The sequence below is a fragment of the Erythrolamprus reginae genome, chromosome 2, assembly GCF_031021105.1.
Source record: "Erythrolamprus reginae isolate rEryReg1 chromosome 2, rEryReg1.hap1, whole genome shotgun sequence".
In the NCBI taxonomy this organism is placed as follows: Eukaryota; Metazoa; Chordata; class Lepidosauria; order Squamata; family Dipsadidae; genus Erythrolamprus; species Erythrolamprus reginae.
The window spans coordinates 95,902,864-95,926,423 of record NC_091951.1 but is presented as its reverse complement, the minus strand read 5'-3'; the positions used below and the strand labels follow the sequence as shown (position 1 = coordinate 95,926,423).

At 39.4% G+C, this 23,560-nt stretch overlaps 1 protein-coding gene across 2 annotated transcripts in view; it reads right to left on the bottom strand.

Annotated features, from left to right (window-relative positions):
- The window catches only part of SLC38A3 (solute carrier family 38 member 3), an 80,221-nt gene that overhangs the window by 11,927 nt on the left and 44,734 nt on the right, over window positions 1–23,560 (bottom strand). The window contains exons 3-12 of one of the 2 annotated variants that reach the window (XM_070738776.1): window positions 21,095–21,179; window positions 20,295–20,410; window positions 13,079–13,152; window positions 12,186–12,278; window positions 11,919–12,000; window positions 7,888–7,970; window positions 7,387–7,445; window positions 2,404–2,574; window positions 1,644–1,723; window positions 565–665 (exon numbers count right to left, since the gene is read on the bottom strand). In XM_070738776.1, the coding sequence (XP_070594877.1) occupies window positions 565–665; window positions 1,644–1,723; window positions 2,404–2,574; window positions 7,387–7,445; window positions 7,888–7,970; window positions 11,919–12,000; window positions 12,186–12,278; window positions 13,079–13,152; window positions 20,295–20,410; window positions 21,095–21,179 (944 nt within the window). Of the gene's footprint in view, window positions 1–564; window positions 666–1,643; window positions 1,724–2,403; window positions 2,575–7,386; window positions 7,446–7,887; window positions 7,971–11,918; window positions 12,001–12,185; window positions 12,279–13,078; window positions 13,153–13,802; window positions 13,822–20,294; window positions 20,411–21,094; window positions 21,180–23,560 lie in introns of those variants that run through there. The other variant, XM_070738778.1, reaches the window with a different exon arrangement.

Genomic DNA, 23,560 nt, shown 5'->3' with positions numbered 1-23,560 from the left:
CTTGTGCGAGCATCTTCATGCGAGATTTTGCTTGTTGTGCATGCGAAAAAGCAAAATCTCATGCAAGGGCTCATGTGCAGGTGTGTGCGCATCCCGAAAATCGCTACCTGACCGTTCTGGCACCAGGCCATCTCTGCCTTATATCTTATATTCCAAAATTGGCAAGAGAGGGATTGAAGAGATCAAATAGATGCCTGAAGTCTTTACAAGGCTTAATATATACCCTCTCTCACACACACACCAAAATTAAAAAGATCCAAATTCTGGGAGTCACAAAAGGGATAAGGGTGTGATTCTCAGCTGGTCTTCACCTGCGCATATGTGCCAGAAACCAGAAGATCAAGTGACTGGTGCACACTGGAAACCATCTTCCTGGCATACATACACGTGCCGGGCAGCTACTCTTCCAGTTTCTGGCACTCCCGTGCGCACAAAGACCAACTGGTGTGCCAGAACCCAAAAGAGCAACAAGCAATGGCTTGTGTGCCTGGAGAGATGGCTCTGCATGCCACCTCCGGAACTCATGGCAAAGGTTCACCATTAGGGCAATAGAAAGGAACTTACCATAAAATGTGAGATAACCGAATAGGGCAGCTAGGAAGTACATAATATACATAACTGTGATGGAAATGTTGGAGATACATTGCATCTTCTTCTTGGTTGGGCTAAAAGACATACAAAAGCTCAATGAGAAGGATTTAACTTACGGTAATCACGCAGTGGTTTTAATTTATTCAAAGCAGTGCATTGTTATCATTTCTTCCTTATGTCACTATTATTTAAAAATGCAAATGCTTGATGAAATTATTTTATGTATTTTTTTAAAACCCTGAACATTCATCCTGTTAGTTCATATTACATGAGCCGAGGTGGCGCAGCGGGTAGAGTACTGTACTGCAGGCCACTAAAGCTGACTGCTAGATCTGTAAGTCAGTGGTTCAAATCTCATCACCGGCTCAAGGTTGACTCAGCCTTCCATCCTTCCGAGGTGGGTAAAACAAGGACCTGGACTCTGGGGGCAATATGCTGGCTCTGTTACAAAGTGCTATTGTTAACATGTTGTAAAGCCGCCCTGAGTCTAAGGAAAAGGGCAGCATTAAAAAATTGAATAAATAAATAAAATAAATAAGTCACAGGAGTTTGGGTGGCATGTATATCACCGGTCTATTATTGGGAAAGGAAGCAATATTTTATGAAAATCCAGAGAAACACTAAATGGTTTTTAAATTAAAATGAACCTCAGTTGCACAATCCATGCTATGAAATTATAGTGGAAAACTATAGCACTGATTCCCAGCAGTTCAATTCTAACAGACCACAAAATACAAGCTCCCCTCTCGACTAATCAGGTCTACTGAGAACCAACATTCTGGGATGGCAATGGAACCAGCCAATTTTGCCTTTTGTACTTAGAGCTGCATGTATTTCCTATGACATGGAAGGAAGCTGTCCAAATTTTGCTACAGGCAATGTGCAATAAATGTGTACATGCACAAGAAAGAAAAAGAACTAGTGTCTTAAAACATCATCTTTATATTCATCCTATAAATTCAGCAATCTGACACCCATGCTGTTTCTTCAATTTGCAACACTACTTTGATGATGTCAACAGTGTGGTATTATTAACATATGTACATGCTTACTTTTTCAACTCAGTGTAGATAGGAAGGACTTCAGGATGACACACAAAAGCAAAGGCCATGATAGGGATGGTGTAGGCTGTCTGCAATGTTAAAAGAGAAGCAATGTTGGGGAAATGTCAGAGAAGCTTTTGCCTGCGAGGGTGATGCCATTTTAAGCCCTCAGCTATACCCATGCAAAGAGATTACATGCCCCAAAAAGTGTCAACAAAGATTAGCAGGGAATAAAAAAAGTGGAGACAAATTCTTACAGAATTATGATTCCCAGAAACTCAGGTCCCTGAATCCCAATCTAGGCGTATTATTGTGGCCCTCAGACAGCTGTAACCACTAAAGCAGGAGTCTCTAACCCATTACCAGGCCATGGCTGATTCAGAACCGAGCTGCAGAAACAGCAGGTGAGCACACATGTGCACACAGATCCACTTGTACAAACAGTGTGCGTGTGCCTGCTGCTTACACAAATGGAGCTGAATGGACAGGTCTGGTCTACAACAACCAATAACATTTAATATAAGGCCAGCAATACAGTAAACATCTGATACAATTAACAGGGTTTGATAATTATTCTCTGATTTGGACACTTCCTGAAATTATTCTCTAATTTGGACCCTTCCTAAATTTCAGGAAGTGTCCTACAAGTGTGCTACCCACAATCAGCATTGCCATTGCTGAAAATTCACACATTTGGATGGCATCTAGGTTGGAGAACAATATATATTATTAATTACTGCTGTCATCATTGGAAACCCACTCATCTGACCTGAGACTTGAGCATGAACAAACTTGGAAAGCACATGTCTTCATCCATGGCCTGCACGGTAGTGTGTTCATTTTGATAGCTGCTTGTGCTAACCAAGGTGTAATTCAGGTTGTCTGTGTTGTTGATCTGCTCAGGAAGTGGACAAGGAATCTGGAACTTTTTGTAAATGACCTGCGGAGGAAATAAAACCTCATAAGTTCTCGGTAGATTTCCGGTTGATGTCATGGCAAGAATGGCTGGAAAATAGTGGACTCCACTGAGCCTTGCAAAATCTAGCTGGTAACCACTGTCGGGAGGCCCTATGGATCTCATCAGTACAAGGACCTTCATTTGCCTGCTTCACATATTTTAATCATATGCTCACTGACCTCAACATCAGGCAAGAAATCAGCTATGTTGGATAACTCTGGGTTATATGAGGAAAGAATAGCTAATGCCTGTGTACGAGTTTTTGATTGGTGGCCTTAAGCATCAATGTCCTTCATGGCATGGGGTCAGTTTATCTGCAGAACTGCCTGTTTTCAATGATTGTCCCATGCTTTGTGCCATGCTTATTTACCATCATTATATTACTATCCAAATAAGTTTAAAAACATAACAAAAATTATTAGGAAACAATACCACTCTTCTGTTTTTAGAATTCAGTCTCAGGGTTTAAAGATGAGTCTTCATTCTTTCCTACTATGAAACTGTCTTCTGGTGGGACTCGGGAAGTTTGCCTGCCCTGTGAAACAAGGTTTGGATGGCTCTGACCTGTTGGTTCTTCTGTAGGATCTGGTTCTTCCTCTGTGTTTTAACCCAGAACATGGAGAGAACGCATAAAGAACTGAAGTTCTTGATTGATATATGCGAGAATTGGTCTTTGTTAATTTAGTTCTTATTGTTATGTCTTTTATCCCATTGTCCTATTTTTCTTTTTATGCTGTTCTGAACATTTACCATGCTTTATGTTACCCCAATTTTAATTCTATGTTTTGGAGTTGTAGCTCACCAAGAGTCACTCACTAATTCAGTCTACTGCTATATAAGACAAGCAGAAACAAACAAGTGTCCATAGCCTTTGCCAGAATCTCTACTCTAACCGACTACATTGCTTTTTAATAACAAAAACAAGGTTACTGTAAAACAAATGAATAAGTGACAATATCAACTGCCATTGTTATAATCCCTCTCTCCAAGAGTGCCTTTCATGCTCTTAGACAATGAAAAGCATGATTATTGGTCACAACCCAGTGCTTCATGTGGAAAGATGCCTACCCTATCCAACAAAGCCAGGTAATAGGGATTTCTTTGGGAATTACAAGAGGGAGGAGGAGGAGGAAGAGGATCTCACCAGCGTCATCTGATATACAGTACAGGCATTTTAAGGCTAGCTATGCCCTTCTATGGACAGGCAAGATGCGTGTTGTTGTTGTTTTAAAAATGCATTCAAAGACATTCTTAAAATATATATAAAAAACCAAATGGTGTCCAAACCAATTCATGGTAGAAAGATGGCAGGCACCGGGTACATTGTATTCAGGTTACATTATTATTAATATAAAAAAGTGAGTGTATTTCTGATTGGTTGAATGGAGATGGACCAGAACTAGAAGATGATGTCTATGGAAATTCTCAATCATCCAGGTCATGGTTGCCCCAAAGATGCTTTTCCAAAAGGCAACTGGACTTTTCTTATTTTTGTCCTTGAAAACATTTCAATTTAAGGAGAACCTGAAGAAGCTTCTTGGCCACTTCTTACAGCTCTTCTGGGGATGAGTGTGGTAGGTCATGTTGGCCAGTCAGAGAGGTCCAATAGAAAAGTGCACATATCAGAGGGATACTATGTTAATACTAGAAATATGATGCCTTCCTATCTTATGTATCTCAATCTCACATTCTTGTCACAGGCCTTACTGAGTTGAGAGGAGTTGAAAAGAAATCTGGAAGGGAGCAATTTACCTATTGCTGCTATAATTTTATTTAAGAATCCTGAGAACTATACTTTCCACTGAAATAGCCACAGTCACACACACATCTTTGTATTAGAAAAACTTAACAACTGAGTTCTAAACATTGTACATACTTTCCTAATTCAAATTTCTGAAACCCACTTTATGTTTTGACTAATACAAAGATAGTAGCATATACAGTCTAAGCTTGTAAGCACTGTATCTTTTCTTTTATGTACACTGAGAGCATATGCACCAATGACAAATTCCTTGTGTGTCCAATCACACTTGGCCAATAAAGAATTCTATTCTGTTCTGTTCAGTTCTGGTAAATCTTGCAATTTAAAAAAAATGATACTGTGTTTTTCTTTATAAAATAAATTTAAAACAGGTTCTAGAAAAGCCAGTGAAACACAACTACTCAAATTCCATGTTGAGAAACAGTTGCTAAATTCATTCACTTTTATAAAATTTTAAAAGCAGGGCAAAATAATACAAATTAAAATCAGGGAGACAGAACATTAACCTACCCCAAACCCCACTGAGTAGCTTTCCTGAGGCATCAGGCAAACAGTAAATTAAATGTCTTGAGGTAGGAGGTATCACAGTGGTACTTCATATCATGCACCAGCATGAAGCTTGTAAAACATGCTAAGCTTAGGCAGCATGACATGTCACCAATGTATATCATGAAAGAGATTTACTTATATAGTTTCTAAAGACATTTTACCATAATGTCACCATATTGCAACTTTTTAAAACAAGAAGTAGGCAGCAGAAATACTCCTGTGATAATTGCACTACCACTATGTTTTCACAGCTACGATTATTTATAGGACTAGAGTGTTAGGGAAAAGTGCTAGCAAGCCCTTTGGAATTGTCTTTATTATAATCCAGGTCAAAAGTTACAATTTGATTAGTTGTGAATATCTTCAATACAGCATCCCGTGTAGGACCAACCAGCTGATTTAAAATACTGATAAGGGAGAATATTTGTAGCTCAGGGTTGAAATAAAGTGTCCTTGGTGTTCTCTGAGCTGGATTGTTTTCTTCCTAATATTTCATTACCCAAACAAGGCAACATCATGATGTTTTGTCATTTGGGTAATGAAACATGTGCAAGAAAAAAAATCAAGCTCAGAGAGCATCATGGATTTAAACTAAGAACCACTTCTCACTTGAAAATGTTCAATAGCTTGAAGAAGGGTAAAAAAAAAAAGCTCCCTTCTCCAAGATTGGCCGGCAATTTGAAATTGTATTTTATTAGTATGCATGCTAACATCCCCATGAGGGCTCTGGCACTACTTCCTGTACCTTCTCCTGTTGTCCCTCACAATGATACAAAGCTTCTTCTCCCATAAATAGATCAGTGTTTCTGACAAGGGAGTGAGAATGTAGTGATGCATCTTGCAAAGGCTGGAGGCAAATTGCTTGCGAGCTATTTACTGTGACAGCCTGCACTTGAGAAAGTAGCACTGTCCAATTTTAGCAATGTCAGGAAATACAAAATCCTCCTCTTTGGCCTGATGACCCAAAAGGAAAAAGATTTAGGACCAAATTCAGAGGCTCGGTACAGCTAGTTTGATGGAGGTAGAATCCAGCAGAAATAATTACATGCAAGTAAATATGCTATTGTAGTCCATCAATACCCCCAAATATTGGTCCCTTAGAAGCTAAGATAAAATAGATCTTCTAAGAACCCTCTTTTAAATTTTGATTCCATTTATGTAATCTGGATCTTCTTCGAGATGCAATTGGCACCAAACATACTTTTCCTTCCCTGACTCTCTCCTATTTTGTCTTTATGAGATCCTTGTAAAACAGATTAAGCTGAGAAGTGCTACTGTGTTTACCCAAAAATAAGACCCTCTCTTATATATTTTTGAACCTTGAAATAAGCGCTAGGCCTTATTGCCATGTACTCAAAAGCCCGAGTCTACGGAGAGGGGTGGCATACAAATCCAATAAATAATAATAATAATAATAATAATAATAATAATAATAATAATAATAATAATTATTATTATTATTATTATTATTATTATTATTATTATCAGGGAATATTTTATTTTGGGGAAAACAGGGTAGAATTTCTGTAAACAAACAGACGAATAAGCAATGCTCTTAAATATTTTTTAAAAATTAAGAAAAAGGAAAGACCCCAAATAAATGCTTGAAAATGTCCAACCGTGAACGATTTTTCATTAAAATTTTCAGGTAATGTATCTTAGACAAGTCATGGTAACAGAGCTATCAAATTTCCTCAGTCTTTGTGATGTCTTAGCTACAGCTCTTATGATCTCTAACCATAGGTTGGGGCTTATTAAAAGTTGTGATCCAAAACAGTTTCAATGGAGCCCTCAAGTTCAGAATAACTTTCTCATTCGTAATCTAATCTTTCCCATCAAGTTGCTAGGTGAATAAAGGACACAGGAAAATGTATTTGCCATTCTTAAAAGATGGACAAGATAGAAATATATAGTAGTTGCTTAACAACTACTCGTTCAGCAACCATTACAATTTATGATAGTACTGAACTAGTAGTACTTATGATTGATCTCATAGTTCTGGCAGTTCCCCTATATTCACGTGATTGTTGTAATCCAAGTGCTTAGCAACCAACTCACAATTATGATGTTGCAGCATCCCATGTTCACATGATCACCAAATGCAAACTTCTCCGCCAGCTTTTGACAAATAAAGTCAATGGAGAAGCTGGTTGGGGGTCACCAATGCTGACCATGTGACATTATGCTTAATGACAATAAAGGATTCACTTAATAATAGCAACCAAAAGTGCTGCAACCACTGTTGCTAAGCAGCACAGTCATCTAAAGTTGTGTTTTACAACCTTACAATTCCTGTTGTTAAGAAAGAACTATCTACAGTTGCTAATTAAAGTAATTTTATGCTCATTTTTTGGCAAGTAAATCATGTTGAACTTAATGGATCAAACTTCCAAACAGACATGAACAGCTCTGTATAATAAATAAATCTTAAACAGAGTGAAAAGAAAAAAAAGACTTTATAAACCATCATCATTCAAACTCACCGAAATAAGGAAGAAGACCATGCAGCTAAGAGAAAACCCACTGGCATAACCAAGATAACCTGGAAGAAGAGAAAATAAAACATTTCAAGGGATCTGTAATGTAATTTGTAGGTTTTCCTGTTGGGCTAAATTTCTATCTCTCTGTGTCATTATTATTGTCTATAAGGAGGTTTAGCTATTAGAAAGTTTTGAAGCACATGTTCCTGAAAGCAAAGAAGAGTGCTTTGGGTTTTCCAATTTGCAAAGTCCAAGATTATCCACTTCTAAATAATACTTTAATTCTCAGTAGTAAATAGCACGAAGAGGAGCATTCCAGTGAATGGGATATTGGGGATAATTCACATGCTTTTTAGAAACACTTGATGAAACAAAAGCCCTTGTTCACGTATACTCAGCAATATTGATGCTACTTTCCCTGCTGATCCCACTTTTTTTCCACACAATCATTAAGCATGGGACAATCAAAGTGATGAGTTGTTAAGGAACTGTAATAAACCTTACCCAGTTGTTTCATGAGCGCCAGAGGAAGGATAATAGTAACACTGACCAGGATTACCAGGTAATTTCCATTCATATACCAGTCCCTGAAATGACACAGTCAAAACAACATCATTTGTTAGCCATTTGATCTTTGAGTGCCATGAGATATCTCTCCAAACTAAATGCAGCCAAAGCAAAATAAGCGGGCAGGTAGAACAGTTAATATAATTAAATCCTACTAATGCGTTAAACACATATAATATGTATGGATACACAGAATGTATCCTCATTGTTACATTAAAACACTTATGTAGGATCTCGGCAGGGGGGGACTGAAGTTCTTGGGGGTCACATGGTCCCTTGTGCTGTAGGGTCTTTTCTGGAATCATACTATTGTATGATTACGGTAATCTCTCTGTGACTAGTAGACTATGGCTGCAAATACTCTGAGACATATAGTCTTCCTATATGGATCTAATCAGTCAGGCCGCTCTTTTAATTAGAATGAAATTACCAATGTCAACTGTTTAAAATTTAGGCTGAGTTTTGCCAGCATAGTTGGAGAAGCAGGACCAAATCTTGAATCTTTAGCGTATACTACAGTATATGGAACTCAGTCACTGAATCATGACACTTCCTATATTTTTAAGAGAGAGTTCATCTCTCTCTCTCTCTCTCTCTCCATCTCTCTCCCTCTCTCTCCCTCCCTCCCTCCATCTCTCTCTCCCTCCTTCCCTCCATCTCTCCCTCCATCTCTCTCTCTTTCTCTCTTCCCATTTGTCTCTAACCTGAGCACTTGAAACTTTAATTCAAATCTAAGGAAACCTTACCACGTTCCCTTCCAAAGAGAGATCTAGAGCAAAGTCTAGTCTAAAAGCACACAAGGAAAAGCTGTTTAGCATTTCAGTACCTCACATATTTTTCCATGAGGCTAAGAATAAGAAAAGGACACATTATAAGCCAGGAAACCAGAATTCTGCATGACTCATGTAATATTTAAAGACCGATACATCTGGGTATGAACAGGCTTAATTTTCATAATCCAACAAAGAACACTATTTTTGGAAGGCAATTTTATATTGATTTTTTTATTTATTTATGGGGAAAGCTTCGGGATTAAAAAGAGTGGGTGCAAAAACTCATAAAGAAATTAGAAGCACTTCAAGCAAGCAGAGACAAATATTTAAGAAGTGGGAGAGGGGACTAGTTATAAGAATTTCACAGTATAAAGAAATCCTTGCCATGAATCTGACAGACTCTGAAGTACCCTGAAAATAAGCCCATACTCTTTAGTCTTGAATGTCACTGTAAGATGCAGGTCAGAAGGCACAACTGTGGCTCCTTCAGTCCTGGGCCTTGCACAGAATCAGTCCAAGAGGAACCAAGGCAGGCTCTAAAAGCAGGTTGCTCTTGTCACCAGTTTACTCTCACAGCCTGTTCAGTTGAGCTCCAGAAACTGATCATATAGACCCCAAAAGCTGAATCACCATCTGTTTTACCCATCCTGCTTCCTCAGAAGGCAAACCAGAAGGGAAAGGGGGGACATGATTGAAACATTTAAATATGTTAAAGAGTTAAATAAGGTTCAGGAAGGAAGTGTTTTTAATAGGAAAGTGAACACAAGAACAAGGGGGCACAATCAGAGGTTAGTTGGGGGAAAGATCAGAAGCAACGTCAGAAAATATTATTTTACTGAAAGAATAGTAGATGCTTGTGACAAACTTCCAGCAGACGTAGTTGGTAAATCCACAGTAACTGAATTTAAATATGCTTGGGATAAACAATGCTAAGATAAAATACAGGAAATAGTATAAGGGCAGACTAGATGGACCACGAAGTCTTTTCCTGCTGTCAATCTTCTATGTTTCTATGTTTGTAACCCTTGCTCTTCTTCCACTCCAAAAGTCCTAGTTTGATCTTTAGCCTGCTTTTTAGTTTGGCTGTAATTAAAGGTTACCCGGCATGACTTTTCTCCAAGTACATGCCGATATCTCTGCTCAGCTTGTGGTATTCAGCTTTGCTTACCCCTTATGCCATAGTGCTCTTAAAATATCAATGTTTTCAGAGTTGTTAGGTATACACACTGTGCATTACAATAACTGAGGGCACATTGCACTACCTCATAAAACACAATCCAATCCTACAACAAATGGGTTCATACCATAGTCTAAGCCAAAACCAAGCAGATCATATAATTGCTTAGGGCAGGGGTAGGCAAAGTTGGCTCTTCTATGACTTGTAGACTTCAACTCCCAGAATTCTTGAGTCAATCATGCTAACTCCGGGATTCTGGGAGTTGAAGTCCACATGTCATAGTAGAGCCAACTTTGCCTATCCCTGGCTTAGGGGAATACAAGAACCTTGTCACCCTTTTCAACTTTCTTTTTTGCAGTCAACATGTTCTCTGCTTCTTTAAATAAACTTTTCCAATGATAGTGAAATAGTCTATTCCAGTGCTTCCCAACCTTGGCAAGTTGAAGAGATCTGGACTTCAACTCCTAGAATTCCCCAGCCAGGGGAATTGTAGGAGTTGAAGTCCAGATCTCTTCAACTTGCCAAGGTTGGGAAACACTGGTCTATTCTGCTGTCATGCTGGCCATGTACATTTTCAGACTGTCCAGCCTTGGGACTAAAGAGACCACTGATAACACAAAACATCTATAAGAATGTCTTGGATGTATTTCACACTGAAGGACAGAAACAAAAAGGATGGTGGCTTGTCCCTCTTCATGTCTCAGGTAGGCCTAAAGAGGAGTGATCCATACATCCAAGGGGAGAGAGGATCTCTCTTTGCCTACTGCTATACTGATTTACCCAACTAACCCTTCCACCAGGAGGAAATGTTTCCTTGGGTTTGCTAGGGTGGTACATGGCGTGCTGAAGCCCAGCCAGCCCATGAGCAGAAACACAGATCCAACTAATACATCCAAGGCAGAAGGAAGTGGAGCATCACACATGGATTGGAAGTTCACTTTGGTTTAATCCTGTGCAGAGGGTTTATTCAACGTTGGCATCAATCAAAAATAGTAGTGGCTTAATGCTGTGAAATCCCTGCAACAGATTGTCCAGAGGAGATAAATCTCTGTACTACTAAAGAGATGTTAAATGGAGCTGAGCCACAGGGAAGGAGAAGGTGGGGAAAGCAGAGAGCTCGCGAATAATGTCGAGAGAAGAAATGAATGTCTGAGAGTCCAGAAGGGAGGAAATGCACCCAAATGTTTAAAGTACAGTGCAGGCATTTCTGCAATGACAATTTTGCCCCACACTCCATTTCTCTTTGGGGCCTGGGCTTATAATCCAAAAGTCATTTTGTAATGAACCAGCTGTCCTCTTTGCTTTGCTGGTTTCCTCTGGCTGGCCACCCACCTTACAGCTTCCATCTTATCTCCATAGATAGACCATGCAAAAGACTAAGAACTGGAGATCAGGATCACATAATAAGCAATTGGCACCCACCATGGAGAGGCAATTTGCACTTAAATTGGAGAGACATAAACAAAATAGTACCCAGGGCAGAGCAGGGAATGAAAAAAATTATCCCTGATATAACTAACAGTACAGACAGTACAGAAATAAATGAAATTCATGCAACAAGTCACAGTATGTGTGTGACTGTGTTTTTTCATATATATATATATATATATATATATATATATATATATATATATGTGTGTGTGTGTGTGTGTGTGTGTGTGTGTGTGTGTGTGTGTGTATGTCACATGTTTTTGCTGAATTTGAAAATTAAGGGAGACTAGGATAGATCTATTTCGGCCTTATTTTGGCCTCATCAGCTAGCCATACCCACTGGGACTTGAACCTGCAACCTTTGCCTTGTAAGGCAGAGAATTAACCTCCAGGTTACAGTATCCAATCCTTTCAGCTCTGTACCAGGGAAGGGTTACATTTTGTGTTGAATCACATATATATATATGAATCTAGTCAATTGCTGACATGATGCCTTCCTTAGGCAGAACAATGTGAATATGGTGTAATAAAGACAGAAAATGTAGGAAAGTAAGAGACGAATGGAAGACCCAGGTGGGAACACTTACGTTGTTTTCTCTTCCAGGGCGAGGAAGGTCTGGATGACTAGAGGCAGTTCAGACTTCACGATGTATAAGTAGCTTGACATTGCTGAAGAAAGAGACAGAAGTTACCAGAGGACAGAGGCCACTTAAGTTCCAGAGGTAAAGTTATTTAGGAAAGCATTTTTGCCTGCATGATCCCTTCTTCTACAAGGCATTCTCTAGGAAATCTAGGTAAAAAGGCTTTTACACTATTTAGAAAGGATGACGTGAACATGACCGGTTTCTTCCTACCTCCAATATTTTGTAGTGTTATAGCAACGGCAGCTGCCAATTTTCCTGGTGTCCCAAAGGCTCTGTAACCCAGTTGCTCATAGGCTCGGATTCCTACGTGATATCAAAAAATTAACAAAAGAAAAATGACATATGAATGAACCCACACCATTTTAAGTGACATAATGAACCATGTTTTGGACTGCGCCCTTTACTCATAATGAAAGTAATTGAAATAAAAACAACCTCCGTTCACTGCAAATTACATTTCTAAAATAAAACATACAAAATTGGCAGAGATTTATCTTAATCTCTCTCTTGATCGGTTTTTATTATGGTGAAAATTTCTTCTCCACTCCTTAAAGTGGAGAAACAATCAAGGCATTTAGCAATAGTAATACGGTAGTAGTTCAGGTGAAGACTAAATGTAATCTTTGGCATGAGATTAAGTGAAACCACCAACAAAGCCAGATTTAAGGAAGTTGAACCTGCTCTACCATTAGGGCAATTATACCCTAACAACCTCCCTTTGTTTATTTTAATTATTTTAATTAAATATTTTTTTATGCCACCCATCTCCCCTACAGAGTGACTCTGGAAGGTTTGTTCTCTAGCTTTGGGAATAGACATACCAGATAAGAGCAAGTAAAAATACAGCTGACCAAAGATAGAAAAGACCCTCAGATCTGAGTTTGCTGAGAAGGCATCAATGCAATTGCCCCACAATCTACTTATTTATTTAGCAGATATTCCATCTTTTGTCCATCATGGAATTCAAGACAGAGTAAATGTAGTCTCAGTTGATCTTCTAGCTGAGTACAATAATTTAGTCACAGCCAGAGGCTGTATCATATAGCACAAGACTAGCTGAACTGAACCCCCTGTGTGTTTCTCAGCAGGTTTATCACACTTACCAACAATCCCTGAGGATTTAAGCAGCAAGTGTATAGAATAGCTGGACAAGAGAGCTATAGTAGTCAAGAGGAATCTAGGGAAAAAAGAAAATATTCATATGATTAAAGAACTGGGAAAATATTGGAGAAAAAATTAAAAGGGAATTTCAACTTCTTTTACAGCATAGTGGACATGTTCTGTAGGAGAAAGTGTGGTCTTCTAACAGTTTTCTGAAGCCACAACTGGAGCAAATCTCAATTACAGTACTTTGTATTTTTTGTGAAATACTGCCCAAATTTGATCTAATTCCAAAAGCAATCCTCTAATTTCTGAACAGGGTATCTGGAGCTTTTAAATTAGACATCACAGAAAAGACATCACTCTCTCAGCGATCATATATGAAGCACCCAGCTGGCTTCACATTCTTGTCTTGGATTTGTAACTATGTTGGATTATAACTCCACAATCCACAACCACCCTAATCAATTCCAATGTCATTAGAATTCCATACATTTGGATTACACAAGGTTGGAGAAGGTGCAAGAGAAAAACCAAAAGGAAACAAAATATACAGTACTTATTTCTATGATCAGCAAATGGAGCAATTCTTTAAACAGAAATCCAAAGATTGAGAAACAAATGCACAGAAATCCAAAGATTGAGAAACTATTGCCCAGAAATATGATTTAGTAGAGCTTTACTATCTGATTACTTTATTTACACCATCCTATTTGATAAACTCACAGACTGAGGATGATGAAAGACAGGGCATGGAGAGGAAGGTGCAGTTTTCTTAGAGCAGGCCCCACCAAACTTGATAACTTTAAGACTTGTGGACTTCAACTTCCAGCATAAATGGCTGGAGAATTCTGGGAGTTGAAGTCCATAAGTCTTAAAGTTACCAAGTTTAAAGACCTCTGTCTCAGAGCATTAATTTGATATGAGAACTATTGTGTACTGGCTCCCCTAAAAATGTACACACAAAGCAGCAGCAGGTGTATATTTTGAACTGTCCTAATTTGAGTGTTATGCAACCGTTTAATTTGTAAAAGGTGAATTCTACCCAGAGGAAGCCAGAAGAATATAGGGGGAAATATGTCATTCATTCAGATCTAGGATGTGTTATTTGAGCGTTCCCTTTATTTTTTTGAGCAGTGTACTTCTCTCCCAGCATTAGTTATCCTACATCTGGATAGAGGTTTTGTTCATTCAGGATTGAACTATTGTTTCAATCATTGAATTCATCACTTCAAGAGATATATCTGTACTAATTATTTATTATTTACCGCCATGAATAAATGACATGCAAATAATTCTATTCCAGTTAAGTACGTATTGCCATTATCAAAAAGAGAAAAAATTTAAAACAACTCCAAAAGATAATGCCCCTATGCTATATTCAGATTCCATAGTGTAGTCACATGATTGGAATATAAAATGACCATATTGAAAGAAGCAAGGCTGTTTTGAAAACTCGGTGATGAGCTTTCAAATTGTTTACTGCGTATTAAATTTTCCAATATCCTGTTTCACATCCTTTCTCTCCACCCAGCATATCACCACACATAAAGATGAAAGGGAGTGAATTGTTGCCCAAAGAGGCAGACAAAGATAATGAAGTTATGACAATATATACTGTATAGCTAAATATTCACTAGATCAGATCTGAAACACCAGGATTTTCATTCAAATTTGGAAGTAATTGGAAACACAGTAAAAAAAAAAGAAGAAATGTTGCAACTGTGGCAACTTGACTTTCTTGATATGCCCTTAACTTTGTATCAGTCATCCCCATCCTGGCATGAAGTAGGCTAGAAATGATAGGTAAGATTATTCAACGTACCTACAATGAATTCTTCCAATTATAGTGCAACTTTAACAAGAGTCTTGTTCTAAAACAGGAACGTTCACAAGTGGAGGTCAGAAAAATCAAGGTGGCAACCACACCATGAAATCAAAGACCCACCCTTATTTTATGGGCTTGGGTTATATTGTCGTAGCAACCATCTGGACATTTTTGATGCCTTCTGCCAGATACTCCTAATACTTGCTGCAGGTACTTCAAACTAAACTATCAGACTAAGTGTGGAGGGAGCCCCACAACTGCCCCTCTTTCAAAGTCTGTTTTTCCAACCCAATTTTGTAAAGAGGTGGGGCCAGCACAGGGATACCTATTAATGCCTGTCCCTTCCCGGTTTCCTAAGTGCTTCTTCCGAATCTCAGTCATAATGAATCACAGCTGGTTTTATTTTTGCCCTCCTGTTTGAATCAATCGTCACTATGGATTTAATCTAATTTATTTGCATTTCTAAAAGCCTCGGCATAAAGGGCGCCAGGGAATTTCCACAATCTTCTGCATGTGTCATTTCACCTGCTGAGCCACAAATCCAGACGTGACATAATTGTCAGCTCTTGACTAAAATGATTCCTGGAGTTTCCTATCCTTGGGCCTTTAATGCTATTGGAATATAATAACGTCTATTATCCTAGCTGATGTCCAGAGTGATGAGAACTGTTGTACAAGAATGTTCACAATCCCAAATTTGAATTGCCACAGGGCAAACAGCTGTAATTTTAGCCTCCACTGAAATGGCAGAGCCTTCCTCCCAGACCCTGGCATGTTCCAAAGGCAGAAAAATATGGATCAGATTTTCTTTCACTGGATCTTTAGGGCTATTCTGTCTCAGCCAGTCCACGTACAATAGTTGAGAAGCAGATTTATTTATTCATTTGATTTTTATGCAACCCTTCTCCTTAGACTCAGGGCGGCTTACAGCATGTTAGCAATAGCACTTTTTAACACAGCCAACATATTGCCCCCACAATCCAGATCCTCATTTTACCCACCTCGGAAGGATGGAAGGCTGAGTCAACCTTGAGCCGGTGAACAGCTGACCTATAGTCAGCTTCAGTGGCCTGCAGTACCTGCTGCGCCACCCCAGCTCATGGACCTACTAAGCCTCGATGGCTTGGAAGAAAGGTAAGCAACCTTTGGTATGAAAAGTTACATTCCAATACGAAATATACTGTATTTTTCGGAATACAAGACGCACCCCTTTCCCTCTAAAAAGGGGTGGAAATGTTGGTGTGTCATACACCGAATACAGACATTTTTGGCATACCCTACATCCTATTTTTGTGAAAAGTGGGCCCATTTTTCACAAAAATTGGATGTGCAGAGGGTTTGGGAGGCCTGCAGAGTGGGCTGGCAAAAACACAGCCATTTTTGCAAAAAAAAAAAAAAATGGGCAAAGGGCCTTTTTTTTTCCCCCCAAAAAAATGGGGGTATTTCTGCCTTCCCCCAGAATGCTCTGCAGGCCTCCCAAACCCTCTGAACACCCAATTTTTACCAAAAAAAGGGCCATTTTGGGGAGTGTTTTGCCTTTTCCCAGCTCCCAGGAGAAGTCTGCAGACTTCCCAAACCCTCTGCAAGGCCCATTTTTCACAAAAATGGGTCCATTTTGGCAAAAATTGGGTGCGCAGAGGGTTTGGGAGGCCTGCAGAGTGCTCCTGAGAGCCGGGGAGGACAAAAACTTTTTAAAAAACTTACCTCTTTCAAATCTTGTTGTGTCTTATACATCGGTGCGTCTTATAGTCCGAAAAATATGATAACACTGCCCAAACACAGGAATATTAAATTCTTGAATTTCTCCATGAGTTGCCTATAAAAAGGGTAGGAGTGGGGCAACTGCAGGCTGAGCAATCTGCATGATAGGTTCACAGGATGGTCCTCTTGTGGGCCACCAAGTGAGAACACAGGAGGTTTCCAGACAAATACATCCTAGGGATGTTCTAAAGAAAGGACAGTCAACTCTATAGGATGCTCACAGTCCAAAATTAGCTACTAAAAATAGGAGTAGTAGAAGGACAGGGAGTGAACATGTCTGTTTTCCAGGAGAAGGCCCTCTAGAAAAACTGGGGGCTTGATCATTTTTGCTTTGAAAGTGACATGAAATTTTCCTGGTGAAAGAAATGTGGCTTGGCAGATTGAGGACAGGCATGCCAGCACTATCCCTAGCTGAACTTTGAGGCTGAACGCGACCAAAGAACAAAAGCAAGCGCTCTGCAGGGTAGCCGCATGATGCTGAATTGCTTCCCAGAACTTGGGAGGGCTTGAGAGCCCATGTTTTACTCTTCCTAACAAGAATCTCAAACCAAATGAGAATTCAGCCCCAGGGAGCTTCGGAAGCAGACAACGGATCACTTTACTGAAAGCAATTCATTCCTCCCAACATACAGTCATTCTTAGTATGTATGTATGTATGTATGTATGTATGTATGTATGTATGTATGTATGTATGTATGTATGTATTTATTTATTGGATTTGTATGCCGCCCCTCTCCGTAGACTCGGGGTGGCTAACAACAGTAATACAAAACAGCATGTAAATCCATTACTAAAACAGCTAAAAAACCCTTATTTGTAAAACCAAACATATATACAAACAGACATACCATACATAAATTGTAAAGGCCTAGTGGGAAAGAATATCTCAGTTCCCGCATGCCTGATGGCAGAGGTGGGTTTTAAGGAGCTTACGAAAGGCGAGGAGGGTGGGGGCGATTCTAATCCCCAGGGGGAGTTGGTTCCAGAGGGCCGGGGCCGCCACAGAGAAGGCTCTTCCCCAAACGACATTGTTTTGTTGACGGGACCCGGAGAAGGCCAAGTCTGTGGGACATAACCGGTCGCTGGGATTCGTGCGGCAGAAGGTGGTCTCATAGATGCAAAGGATACAGATATCTACAGGATGCAGACCAATGGAGGTATAGGAAGTCTTAGGGGGGGGGGGGAAATCATGCATTAATGAATCCAGAGCTCTGAGTTGAATTGAGTAGAGAGTAGATTTAAGATGGAAGAGGGAGATTCAACAACTCTGCACACAGACCCTGACTCCCATGTTGGTTGCAGATGTTTTGGCATGCACCTTGGTCAACAAGGATGGTTACAACCCTGGTTAAAATGACTATAGAGAAAGAAATTGATACAAGCCAGAAGAAATCCCTCGAGGCTGATGACTTAACACCGCCAAAAAACAGAAGGGCAAGCATTACATTTACATAGCAAGAGGAGCTGGCCCTGTCCTCCATCCCATTAACTGCTCAGGGTGAAGTAGCAACTCTGTGTCTTTACTTCATGCAGGTGCTCAAGGGAAATGACTGGTAGAGGCAAAGCAAAGCAGGTGGCTGTGTTGCTGTTGACTACCTTGAGGTTCAGGAAGGATCCTTCCCTTTCTGCAGGGATTCTATGAAGTAACAGAAGAAGAGCACATCCGAAAAGTACATCAAGATGAGAGTCATCCTTTAAAGATCTTTTGCAATGACCACCCACCCACACTTTTCTTTTCTGCCTCCAGTTCCTTGTTCCTCCCCATTTATGCCATTCTAATAAGCCTTTGATTTCACTCAGGATCATGCTAAAGTGTTAAAGAGAATTCCTGGTGGCTTTGTTCTCTGAGCAGAGCCTTGCTAACTTTGTCCCTCCCTTCATTGCAGAGGATCATCCTTTGTGTTCTCTAGCAGTAACTCCTGCTCCAGACCATCAATAGGCTACAGTTCTGTTTGTCCCCAGACTAACCTGCTCCAGCCCACCTTAATTTCCCACATCGTGGGAACCTAACAAACCTCCTTTGTCTTCTCATTGCCAAGCCCTCTGTGCCCTCAGCCCAGCTGATTTTCTGACTATGGGAGTTCCATTTGCCAATAACCTTAGCTTAGGGTCAAATTCTGCCAACTTTTCCATTCATTAACGTATAAATAAATGATCCAACACCGTGCCTGCCCTTAAATTAAATAGTTTCTTATATAGGCAACAGACATAAAATGATGTATTTATATTTGGCTGGCATGCATGTCTATGGAGATTCTCAGTCATCCGGGTCATGGTTGTGCCAAAGATGCTTTTTCAAGAGGCAACTGGAGTTTCTGTTTTTTTCATGAGCTGAAGAAACTTCTTGGATGAGAAGCGAAATATCTTCAAAGAAAAACCAGAAATAGAATACCCTACGAGACTAGACTTTCAATCCTGGGCCTAGAAAGTTTAGAACTAAGACACCTTAAACAAGATCTAAGTATTGCCCACAAGATCATATGCTGCAACGTTCTGCCTGTCGGTGACTACTTCAGCATCAACCACAACAACACAAGAGCTCACAACATATTTAAAGTTAATATTAACCGCTCCAAACTTGATTGTAAAAAATATGACTTCAGCAACCGAGTTGTCAAAGCGTGGAACTCATCCATAGTGTCATCCCCAAACCCCCAACACTTTACCCTTAGATTATCTACGGTTGACCTATACAGATTCCTAAGAGGTCAGTAAGGGGCGAGTACAAGTACACTAGAGTGCCTTCCGTCCCCTGTCCTGTTGCTCTCCTATATCTCCTATACCTTTCTTCTATTCCTATATCTCTTCTTCTCTTCTGCCATTGATATGTTCTATTACTATATCTTCTTTTCTATTCTTTCATAGATATATTTTACTATCAGTATCTCCTCTATAACCTTCATCATGTATTTTACTATGGGTATATAGATATATACCCACTAAAGCCCTCATTGTGTATTGGACAAAATAAATAAATAAATAAATAAATAAATAAATAAATAAATAAATAAATAAATAAATAAATAAAAATTAAAATAAAATAAAATAAAATAAAGTCCAGTTGCCTCTTGAATAAAGGACCTTTGGGACCGGTAGCTGTGGGCTGCAGTTGCAATTGTGTGTCAGTTTAGTTTAGCAGCTATGTTTCTGAGATTACGATAAGAACACAACAATAATTGGAATCTCATTTAATTAGAGTAAGGCATTGGTCCCACAGATTTTTATTTAACAGACTTTGGATAAAATAGAAAAAAAAATCCATTCCCACATCCCCCAAAGTAATGCACAAATCCACTGTATCCCGAGTAATCAGGATACTGGTCAAGGCTATACAATAGTCCTTCCTGGTAAGTAAAAGCTACCAGAACATGAAGATCTGCTTTATCAGGCAGTATAAATTTGCTGGAAAACAAGTATTGCATATAGAGCAAACGAACAGAGAACTTCACAAGCCAACCATAAGTACCAGAACAGGTCAGACTCTCCAGGGATTAAGGATAAGTGTGTCCAGAATTCCCACATAACCTTTCACCATATTGGGAACCCCCAAATTTGTGGAGAGTATCTGGCTGAGAAAAGGAGAGGGTGGATTCCTCTCTAGCTCTTCTGAGGATGAGCACAACACTTACAGAAAGAGGAGGATGCCAGTGTTGGCCATAGCATATGCCAGCCCAAGGATCCCACTGCCCATGATGGCATTGCTGAGATTGAAAACAGACATCCCAAAAGAAGTCTTCCCTTCAAACTGAAACAAAAACAAGAGTGTGCGTCTGAGAGAAAGTTGTATGCCAGCATAACATTTCTCTGCCCTGTGTCTATGCACTGTCCCCACCCACTCCCCCAGTCAAAAAGGAGTAGACATCTTTCATCTTTTGTTGCCCGTGTTTCTTATTGTGAGCTTTAGTAAGAGGGCACCCCTATGCAACATCTGCTTTGAAATCCTGTTCCCTCTGGACTATAAAGTCCAGGTGGGCTTCCTATACCCCCTAAAACTGCACTGCAATTCTTTTTTCTACCAACTCTTGAGAAAGATGAACTCTGTTTTTACCCATCTCCTCTCTCATTCCAGGGCTCGCGAGTAAATCTTTCTCATATTAGAGTTATCATAGATACATGTCCTTCCATTCTGATTTGCTTGCCTCTGACTCAACATCTTCTGGGTAGGCAGAGCAAGGAGGAAAGATCATCAAAAGTCTGGTTTGGGTTCAGAGGCTATTTGTTGTAGACTAGAAGGACACAACCAAAAATTGCATCCTTCTCCCCCCGCCCCCCCAAATGGATTTGTATGGCTGTTGTCCAGACCACCTGCAAAATATGCGCTGGTCTTCCATCTTTTCTGTTAATAGCTTCCCTGGAGATGTATGACTTAGTTAGCAATGGATGTATTAAAATTGCAATCATCAATTCAGAACAATATACCAAAACTTACATCTGTGAAATGGGTCTGTTTCTTTTCAGCACCATGTGGAAGAAACTCCTCCACCTCCATTACATTCGCCTGGTTCTCATCAAATCTGCCAAGATAATAAGGAGGGGGGGAATTTAAGCAGTCTTCTCTTAGAAATTTCCCTTTTTCCAACTCTGGCTCAAGAGATTTGTATCAGTGGTAACATTGCTGCAGAATTATCTCTTTGTTTCCTTAGGGTCTGCTTCTTAGACATATTAAAAAGGAATAATCTTATTGAGGAGTCTTTTCATACAGAGTCTAACACCATCTCTATTCTAACTTTTGCTATGTATTCCCCAAACCCCTCCTTATTTTCCAGAGGGTAATATCACTTATGAAAATAGCTTCAAATATAATGAAAGGATTGAATGAATAATCCTTAAAAACCTGTGTTTCCAAATGCATTTTCCTTTTCAAAGAATATAGCTGGATCTAGAATGCCTTGCTGCCTTTTACAACACTATATTTACCCAAAACATATTGGATATAATAAACTCAGCTTCTTGTGCTTACAGGAATACTCCCTATTCATTTTCTTAATTTTTTAAAAAAGTTTATCACTTCCTTCACCATGTAAAATACTGCCAGCAGAATATTGTCTTTGTCCTTAATAAATGCTCCAAAAACCAGCAGATAACTCTAAACATAGACCTGTTTCTTGAAAGTTCTAGACAGCAGCAATACAAAGTGTGATCTTGTGGGGGGTGGAAATCACATCTTCACAAAGACAATGTAATGCATTTCATGTGTTGGATACTGCAGCATTCCTGTCGGTTGTGTATCTGATTGCAAATTTGAAAGTACCATAAAATCAATAAGAAACAAATTTGCATTTATTAGCTGGCTAAATAGAAAGTCCCAAGGCTTCCATTATATCCGTCTATTGATCAGGTAAATCAGGATTTATTGCTCTTATGAATGTTCTTCCTTTGCCAGTCAGCAGAACTCAGACATTCTCCATAAATGTTACCCTCACGCAGAGTGAACACTCAGATGCATAGCCAATGAGGAGTCAAGTCCTTTTGTCACATAGACATAGAGAGGTAACTGGTCTGTTTGCTAGAGGGGACTGGTGGAGAACAAGTAAAACAAAACAGAACTGAAATTGGCTGTCTCTCATTATGTAGGTAAAAAGTGTAGCTAAAAGTATTGAGTAAAATTGAATCTTTATTTACCACACTGTATAAATATTTCACATTTTATAGTATACACACTGCATAATTTTTTGTACTTTAAACATATCCTCAGACTGAACAATTGGAAGAGCTTCTCTTCAGAATCTTGTCTGACTGGTAATAATCAGTGTAACATTTTATTTAATAATAATAATAATAATATTATTATTATTATTATTATTATTATTATTATTATTATTATTATTTATTAGATTTGTATGCCACCCCTCTCCGAAGACTCGGGGCGGCTCACAACAATAATAAAAACAATATTATACTAGAACAAATCTAATATTAAAAAACATATAAAACCCTATCATATTTAAAAAACCAAACAGCACATTCATACCAAACATAAAACAAAATATAAAAGAACCTGGGGGAAAGGTGTCTCAACTCCCCCATGCCTGGCGGTATAAGTGAGTCTTGAGTAGTTTACAAAAGAAAGGGAGGGTGGGGGCAGTTCTAATCTCCGGGGGAGTTGATTCCGGAGGGCCGGGGCCACCAAAGAGAAGGCTCTTCCCCCGGGGCCCGCCAAACGACACTGTTTAGTCGACGGGACCCGGAGAAGGCCCACTCTGTGGGACCTTATCGGTCGCTGGGATTTGTGCGGTAGCAGGCAGCTCCAGAGGTACTCTGGTCCAATGCCATGTAGGGCTTTAAAGGTCATAATCAACACTTTGAATTGTGACCGGAAAGTGATCGGCAGCCAATTCAAGCCACAGAGTGTTGTAGAAACGTGGGCGAATCTTGGAAGCCCCACGATGGCCCTTGCGGCTGCATTCTGCACGATCTGAAGTTTCCGAACACTTTTCAAAGGTAGCCCCATGTAGAGAGCGTTGCAGTAATCGAACCTCGAGGGTATGAGTGACTGTGAGCAATGACTCCCTGTCCAAATAGGGCATATTTACTTTCTTATTTGTTAGATTTGTTTGCGGCCCATTTCGCCTCATTTTTTCAATATCTTTCTATAAATTTAGGCAGAAATATTCATTTGTAGCAGAAAAGTGACATTTTGTGGTCAACCAGTACCATTACATCTATTGTAAATTTTTAATCAATCTTTAATGTTTTAATCAATCTTTTCTTCCCCGTAGCTGTGTAGTTGATCTTTTTCATTGCTGGTATTTGGGATGTTCAAAGTTTTTAAAAAGGGGGATATGTACAGTTTCTCTTTTCTTTTAATAAAATTTGATTTTATTTATCTCTGATAAGTTGGTTTGACTTCTCAAATGGGGAAGAAATTTGGTGGTCATAAATCAAGAACTACTGT